At 51.9% G+C, this 8707-nt stretch overlaps 1 protein-coding gene across 1 annotated transcript; it reads right to left on the bottom strand.

Annotated features, from left to right (window-relative positions):
• Positions 1–525: 525 nt before the first annotated feature.
• Positions 526–2716, bottom strand: OLIG3 (oligodendrocyte transcription factor 3). The gene has a single exon (XM_006084424.1). It carries the CDS (start codon positions 2498–2500, stop codon positions 1679–1681), a length of 822 nt encoding a protein of 273 aa, XP_006084486.1. The 5' UTR covers positions 2501–2716; the 3' UTR covers positions 526–1678.
• Positions 2717–8707: the final 5991 nt, after the last annotated feature.

Raw genomic sequence — 8707 nt, 5'->3', positions numbered from 1 at the left:
TGCTGCCCCCGCAGGCGGGGGGCCGGGTTTGATTCTTTTCTAGAATCACTCTTTGTTGACTCTTAAAACATATACTGCATTTTAACCTGTTTTTTTAAAGGCCCCCATGGGCAATTTAAAGGGAGAAGAAGTTAACTTACTGCTTCATTCTCATCTGTTGCCAACACAACCACCACAGACTACTCTGCCTCTAATTTCCTGCCATTTTGGGTTTCCAGGTTACCTAAAAAACAACAACAACAACTCAATTTGCTGAGTTTATGAGGGTCTGATTATTGCAGAGAAACAAGGAGCTCAAATATCACAAGGCTACCAACATCGATAATGCCCACATTAGGAGGACATTGAGTTGTAATAATTAACACCAATTTATGTGACCTCTTTACCTGTAAATGACCAGAGGAAACTTCACATCTGCTCACCCATCCAGATCTCTCACCCAGACCCAAACACACCTTTCTGGGCCCACGTGTTCCCTACCCACTACCCCATCTTCAAAAATTTTAGGCAAAGGCAAAGCCAGGATTTAAAGGTTCTTTTTTATTTGAAATCTCATCCAGAAACACTGGTTATTAATAAATATATCATAGTTATCAAGAATATATAAAAAATAAAGACAGGTATTGTCTTTGAAGCCCTAACAAAATATTTCAAGCAAATGTTCAGGAAAATAAAAACGCACCCCGCCCCCAACCACGATAAGTTTTCAGAGCTGATGATAGAGAGCCTACCCCGCATGCAGAATAACTGAGCAAGGGGGAGTGAGGCAAGCTAGTGGAAGGAGCCCAGGCTCTGGCAATCGCCCCTACCACAGCTGAGGAAGGTTGGGAATGGGGGTTTGAAGGGGTTGGGGTGGGAGAAGAAGCGCATGTGCATGAGTTTGGGTCTTTGCACTCTGCCCCCGTTTTCATTTCAAACAACCACAGACAAATATACGGAGTACTTGGGAGAATTCACTAATAAATCCTTGTTACAAGGAAAATGGCATCACGGCCGGCACAACATGTTTAGACAAGATTCATGTGGAAGCGTGCATGCATTCTTTTGACCTACACTGCGTCCCAAGGAAAACGCACATAAGGGATGTCATGCCCTGGACCGGAGGTGAGATTCAGAACTTGGGTCTCTCTCTCTCTCTCTCTCTCTCTCTCTCTCTCTCTCTTCCCCCAGTGTCTCTAGAAAACAAAACAACTGTGGAGAGGACAGTGACCATCCGAATTGCACCCCTCTAAAGGAAATATTTACATTTGTTTTGCACAAAAGGGATGGTTGTCTTTTTCAAGGTGAGAACACAGAGCCAGAGAAAGCCAACTCTAAAGTCCCTTCGCAAGTTCTTAACTGCACAGATCCCCCATTCAGACAACAAATGCAGTTGCGATACGAGCATAGGGTAGTGAGGAAGACCGGCGCGGCCTGGGGAGAAGAAGCATGCATGCGGAACACGCGACGTTGGTTCGAGTCCCCCTTCGCTACCACCTAGAAATTGCAGTTTGGTTTTGGTCCTTTCCCTCCGGGGGTCCAGTGGGGTCTGAGATCTCTCAGCCGGTGCGGGAGGCCACGGGGCCCGGGCCCACCCTCCCGCCAGCCGAGGGCCCAGCCTCGCCCTTCCCTCCCGGCCCGGCACCGCGGCCCCTCCCGCCGCGCTCCCTCCTTCTCCGCAGCCGGGCCAGCCCGCTGCTCACTTGAGCAAGTCCTTGGACTCGGCCGACAGCCGGGCCATGTTGGCCGTGGAGAGGGCGGACAGGTGCGGTGCCGGCGGCATCTGGCAGATGGTGCAGGGGCAGGGCAGCCCGGCCCAGTGCTGGAAGCCGCTGCCCAGCTGCAGCGCGGGCGGCGTGGAGGGCGCCTTGAGCAGCGAGTGGGGCGGCCGGATGGTGCCGATGGCTGGCAGCGAGGCGGCGGACAACGGGGACGAGGCGTTGCCCGACGACAGCGCGCCGCCCAGGATGGGGTGCACGGGGTGCACGGCGTTGGCGGCGTGCGCCGGGTGGCCGGCCGAGTGGCCCATCGTCCCGCAGTGGAAGGCCGAGTGGTGGCCCCCGTAGATCTCTCCAACCAGCCTCTTCATCTCCTCCAGGGAGCTGGTGAGCATGAGGATGTAGTTTCTGGCCAGCAGGAGAGTGGCGATCTTGGAGAGCTTCCGCACCGAGGGCCCGTGCGCGTAGGGCATGACCTCGCGCAGCCCGTCCATGGCGAGGTTCAGGTCGTGCATCCGCTTGCGCTCTCGCCCGTTGATCTTCAGCCGCAACTGCTGCAGGTCCTGCTCCGACAGCTGCTTCTTGATTTTGTACTTGCTGCTCTCACCTGCGGCCTTGGCGCCGGCCCGCGAGAGGCTCTCCCCGGGCATCTTCTGCACCAGGTCGCCCTGCGTGGAGGAGACCGAGTTGAGACGGCTCTCCTGGTGGTGGTGGTGGTGTCGGTGATGGTGGTCCCTCAGATACATCTCATCCATGTCCGGAGAGGAGGCTCTGCTGGAGACAGAGCTCGAATCAGAATTCATTTTATTACAGGGGATGCGTCCCGGCCGCGGGGAGGTTTGAGGCGGGAAATTAAAGAAAATCTTGAATTTAAAAAAAAAATCTGCACAGCCCAGCAACCCACTTCTCAGCGACAAGACGTGAGAAGAAAAGCTGAGGCACTGCCTTCCCCGCCTTTCTCCCGCCCACTCCCCTCTCTCTGGGTAGGCAGGTCCCTGGACAGCTAGTTGGTGTGCGCTTGAACTAACCTCGCGCCGAAAAAGAGGGGCTTTTATAGAGCTGCGGCGGAGAAAAGAGACAAAAGAAACCCTCCTATCTATCCTGGGCTGGTTAGGATGACGTGCCATCATTCAGGGCGGTGCGCTTTGCTGTCCCATTTAGCAAGGATTCCTATTCATATTCATTGCGGGGCCGCCCTGGGACACCTCTGCTGAGAACCGCTAGGAGCCCCCAGGCACAAACCCTCTGTGATTGACACACTCTCCGCTCCAGCTCACGCCTTCCCGATTTTTAAAAAACTTGCTTCCACCCCAAGTCCCTTCTCGATTTCCCTAAACAAATCACACCTAAGACAGCGAAGGAAGGGAAGGAAAGAGGCTAGGAAGGCTGGCAGGGATTCCTCTGGGTTTGGAGAAAGGAATGGAAACATTGTTTCTCCTCCCTTTCATAGCTGCTCTCAATTTTGGACAAATGTGGGCACAGAAGTCCGAATGGAACGGTTTCAGGGGCAGAGGCGGATGGAGGGCAGGTTCCACGGGCAGTTGGGGGCCGAGATGGCAGTCGAAGGGCGTTCTCTCAAGTTTTTTCTTTTAATTAGTTCGCTTTTCATAAACAGATAGTGTGTTCATTTTGTTAATTGGGCCCTTCTGGTGTGGCTTCAACGGGAGAGTCATATCTGGCGATGGGTTTGCCCCTGACACTGCTGTGGAGATGGGTATAAAGCTTTCTATGTCTTGTCTTTGGTTTTAAAGAAATTGAAAGAATTTCAGCCTTGCCCAATTCTCTAACTTCTTAGACCTGGACCCGTGGGGGTGGGGGGAATCTTGGTGTTTACAAGAGCATATTTAGAAGGGGAAGGGAGAAAAACCAGCCGAGGGGGCGGGGAGGAAATTGGGGATTGGAAAGCTTCCCGGGAACCCGGAGTGTTCCTGCTCGGGCTTCCCCGCGGCCGCCGGACCCCCGCGACGCGGACCAAGGTGGGGCAGGCCCCCGCCCGCAGCTGGGCGGCCTCTGTTCCCGGGCGGAGTGCGAGGCGGGCCGGGGCAAGCTGCAGCTCTGGGTCAAATGATAAACTACATTCGTGTGTGTGTGTGTGTGTGTGTGTGTGTGTGTGTGTGTGTGTGTGAGAGAGAGAGAGAGAGAGAGAGAGAGAGAGAGAGAGAGAGAGAGGTTCGGCAGCGAAAGGGTCTGGGAGCCTGTGTGTGCGCGCGGGCACCGAGGGCCCCGCACAGTGTTTCTGGGGATCCGGACAGGCCTGGCGTTTGGAGCTTTCAGTGCGAGCGCCTAGGTCGCCGGTTTGTCTTCTCCTTGCTGTGTTTTTGTTACTCGGGAATAGCCAGGCAGAGTGAGGGTGGAAGGGAGAGAGCCCGCGGGCGGCCTCTAAGAGAACTGGGCACCGCCACGCTCTGGGCGCGGAGGAACCGAAGACAGACACCAGGTTGTGCCGAGTGTCTGGGTGCAGAGTGTCACACCGACACTATCCGGTACCCTCGGGTAATTAGGGCTTCAGTCACTGCAAGTTTCCTGGACTCGGGAGGAGGAGGAGGAGGAGGAGGAGGAGGAGGAGGAGGAGGAGGAGGGTCGGGGAAGCAGCACTGACAACACCGGTCGGATGGTGAGATGCAACATTGGAACAGATGTGTTTTTCTAACCAAACTTTGCTTCTCTGTAAAAAGCAAAGAAAATGGCCAACAGTCCATCGCCAAGGCCAGGACTTCAGTGCCCGTGAAATTCGGACTCAAGCATCTTATCCTCCAACAGCCTCCACCTCCATGGAAGAAAAGTTTCTTTAAAATGGAGAAACCAAAAAGTTCCATTGATTGTGGAAAAGTTATGTCCAAACGCACTCCTAATACCCAAGCCAAAGGAATGTTTCGTAACTCACCGGACTGGCCCGTTTTAGCTCAGTGACACTCACCGCCCCCACCCCCCCGCCCCCATGCGTAAAGGGCTTCCAGAGAATCCGACAGAAGCTGCCGGGAGAGGCTCGGGCCAGACAACAGCCCTCGGAGGCTTGCCTGCTAATCAAGTGGGGGTGGGGTGGGGTGGAGGTGGGGTGGGGGCGGGGAGCGCTCCACTGTGGGCGAAGTGGCTTCCCCGCCTCCGGGCAGTGCCCCAGACCGGCCCCCGCCCGCCTCCGGAGCCTCCCCCCCCCTGACCCCTTGGCATGGACTCGTCTTTCAAGCTGGCAATGCTGCGCTCCAGTTTAGTACCAAATCAAAGCCTGTTTAAAGCAGAAGGGTTGCAAGTGAAGAAGTAGAAAAATCATACTGATGAAAGGTATTCTATCTTATTAAAAATCTCCATGGACAATATGAAATAAGGTGTAACATTCCCCCACATTATTCGAGATTGCAGGGGAAAGGACGGTGGGGGGAAGCAGTCCTCGAAATTCAAGGGGACAACTCACTTGCAGGACTAGAAAGACAGGGACCAGGGCTCCGAGAGTACGAACCAGACATCTCTCTTCCTGGGCACAGCCTCTGCACCGACCTCGACCAGCTCCCAGGGGGCTGAGTTGGGCGGGGAGGGGGGGCCGGGGCCTCCGCCTGCACTCACCCCTCCACCCCCAAAGGGTTTTTGACGAAGCGTGAGTGGCAGATCTGCCGCGTCCAGGCCCAGCCCCTCGGCCGCAGTCCGGGACACAGAGCGCCCTCTCCTTTCCGGGTGCCCTCTGCTTTCGTGGGGGGCCGCCGGGACAGCGCGCCTCAGCCGGGCAAGCACGTTGAGTGAGGCCTCCCAGGAGTCCTGTCCTGGGACGCTTGTTCCTCGGTGTCTATTTCTCGGAGAGATTAACTACGAGAAGATGGACAGCAAAGGAGCCGCAACTTTGCTCGCAGTAAAATGGGTTGATACTCGCCACGGTTCCAAAGGCGAAGGCGCCAGCCAGGCAACACCGGCTCTGCTCCCCAGCTTGGCTCTCCGATGAGCCCAGAGCCGGAGCAGGGACAGGCGGAGCTCAGGAGCGCGAGCTGACGGCGTTTCTCAAAGGGTCTCTGTCCTCAGCCTCCCGGGATCCCGGGTGTGGGCCGGGAGGAGAGAGGAAGGCAGTCGTCGATGGGCAGAGGCTGCTGAAGCCGCCCCAAGGGGCCCTCGCCGGAGACGCGCCGTGACCTTGGCCCTGGCCGGGGCCCGTTTAGGGGGATCAGACTGGCGGCGAGCCACGCTCTCTCGGGCCCCACCCCGAGTCCTCCCTGCGCAGCGGCGGCGCGGAGGTGGGGTCCTTCTCTGGCAACAGGTGCGTTCCCGGGCCTGCGGGCTACGTCCAGCCCCGCCCCGCCGCCTTGGCTCTGGGAGAAGCCTGGGAGCTCCCCAGCCTTTGTGCAGCACCTGAAAGCCGGGTCGGCGCGGGGACCTGGCCGGCAGAGCAGCCCAGCCCTCCCCGCGCGTCCCGGGCGCGCAGCCTCAGCTCCGGGGACCGCACGCTCCGGAGGCTCCTCGCATTTCCTGACACCCCCTCACCCCATCGCCCCGTCCCGTCACCGGGGACCGTCCCTTACCCGGTGCCGGGTGCGTGCCGCTCGGTGCCAGGCGCCCACCGCTCCCTGCGCCAGCCACGGAGGTGCTCTCCAGCAGCTGCCGGCTCTGCCTCAGGCCGAGGCGATTTGGGCTCAGGAGCCACCCTCCCCCCAAAGCCTCCTCGGAGTCCAGCGGCAAATGTCGCGCTGGCTGACCTGCGGGGGCTGGGGGGGGGGGGGCTACTGCGAGAGGCGGTCAGTCCGCAAGGTCCAGGGGCTCCGGTGGATCGTCAAGCCTCAAACTTGACCAGCAGAAACTTTGGCCGAGACCGGGCGGCGGGAGGCGGCCCTGTGGTCTTCACCTTTTAACCCAATCCCTCTTTCAAAACCAAAAAGATAAAGGGGACCCCCAGGAAGCTCTAAAGATGCGCCGTCATGTGCAGCCGGAGAAATAGTCTACAAACTAGCTGCCCGCAAGGAACTTCTTAAAAAGTACTTTCTGTCTTTAACTGAGTAAAACAATCGCTTCACAACCACAGCAGTGGGGGGCGGGTCAATCAAGGCTGTTAGGTTGATCAAAGGAGCCCTTACCAAAAGGAACATTTTAAAAAAAGACAACAGGTTTTAAAAAATTAAATTCAAAATAAATCACAGCCAAGCAAGAATCTTCTCTCGCAGCAGCACCTCCCGGCTGATGGAGTCCTGGCTGGGGACTGGACCCCATTCCCCCAGTCAGAGATGCCAGCGTGGAAACCCCAGCAATTAAATGGGTGCTAGAAGGGCCCCGGAGGATGGGTCTGGTCCGACTGAGCAAAGTGCCTCAGTTTTCTGGGTTGCCCCATATTTTACATAATATCTTGAACACTCATTGGTCTGCCCAGTATTTCTCCTCTTCTTTTTAAAATCTGATGTTCATACAGGAAAAATAGCAGAAGTTGAAGGACAGCAGAATTTTATGAGGAGATAGTAACTGCTTTTTGCAATGTTGGATGTGAGATTGGAAGATGCAAGGAAGTACCAGAATAGCATAAATTGATGAGGCGCTAATTATGTGAATATATAGACAAGTTAATACACTGGCAGAAGAAGTTTGATTTTAATGATGCATAAGCAGCAAGTCTGGCTAGAACTTACAGACTCATTACAATTATTTAAAGACTGACTAAAGTAAAAGGAGATATGGATGTCTGGGCTTCATTTGTAGGATTTTCTCAATTAGTGAGCATACTTCACTACTCTTTTTTTTCCCATTCCAGTAACATCTGCTCAATTGCCAAAACCTCTACTGAGTTTCCCTCACAAGCCTATAAAATGAAAACATTTTTTTTCCTCAAGATTGGAATGTTTAAGTTGATTTAAATATCACTAGTGATCAATCATGTAAACCAATGAGTTATATTAAAATTTGCATACTTACACACATTCTTGGCATGTGTCCTGACATTGTGGATTTGTGGTTCCATTAATACCAATAGTTTAAGAACCACCAGATGATTTCAGGCTAATATTTTATTGTTATTAATGTAATTCTTTTGTGACCTTATAGTTAAAGCCTCTATATACAATTTTATATCTTAACAAAAAATAGCACAGAATATGAAATTCTTTTTATTTTTGGAAGTTATTATACCATCTCCTTGGTACATTCTATTAATTAAATATTGCTGTACTCTTTGCTAACATGCTTAAGGAATTTATCTTTATTTTAGAGATAAATATTCATATTAGAGATAAATATGTTAGCATTTTTATGTTTCATTTTCTGTTCAATAATATTCAGGTTTATGCAAAAAGTATATAAATAAAAGATACCACAAGACATTAGAATGTAAGAACCTATGTTTAGAGCAAGAGAGGATAAAAAAGATGCTAACACTTGTGTCATCAACTTATTATGCTACTTTTTCATTATAGGTATCTATACTTGTACATTCTGAAACACACATGTATATTTGCATAAAGTTAAATACATTAAAATGTTTATTTGAAGCCTTTCAGTCCTAAATGAAAAGGAATAAGTTACTTTTCAGATGATAATAAAGACAACATATTATACATCTGTTCATAAATAGAGTTGTATTTGACATTTGTTATGTGGACTCTTAACAAATATAGATTTACATACATTATTTTGAGAAGGTGATAATTAAGGACTCTGCTACTGAATCTTGAAAAGTCAAAATGGCAGTTTTCTAAAATCAACATTTCCATGACTGATTTTATACAGAATCTGTGATATGGACCAGGTGGACTCTGCTCCATTATTTCTAAAAGCAAACGAAAATGTCCTTCCTCATCAGTCCATTGTATTTTTCTAGTTATAGCTAAGTCTTATTTTGTTTACATAGCATCAACAATCTGAATGTAAAGTTTCTAAGACCAAATTGTCACTATTTACAGGATTGGCTGAATTTTCATCTTTACACTATATTATAATATGTAATAAAATTTAAGCAATTATTCAGGCAATACAAGCCTCAGGTTACTTTTATTTAGGTTTGTGTGGGGGTGTGGAGGGTAGAGAGGGAGGAAGCAGACTGGAAACAAACTATT

This window comes from Myotis lucifugus, unplaced genomic scaffold, assembly GCF_000147115.1.
Source record: "Myotis lucifugus unplaced genomic scaffold, Myoluc2.0 scaffold_11, whole genome shotgun sequence".
In the NCBI taxonomy this organism is placed as follows: domain Eukaryota; kingdom Metazoa; phylum Chordata; class Mammalia; order Chiroptera; family Vespertilionidae; genus Myotis; species Myotis lucifugus.
The sequence above is the reverse complement of the archived record's forward strand: the minus strand, read 5'-3'. Positions and strand labels throughout refer to the sequence as shown.

Bases quoted from the DNA above. Each gene is read 5' to 3' on its own strand.
- OLIG3 (XM_006084424.1), bottom strand. From the start codon at position 2,500: ATGAATTCTGATTCGAGCTCTGTCTCCAGCAGAGCCTCCTCTCCGGAC.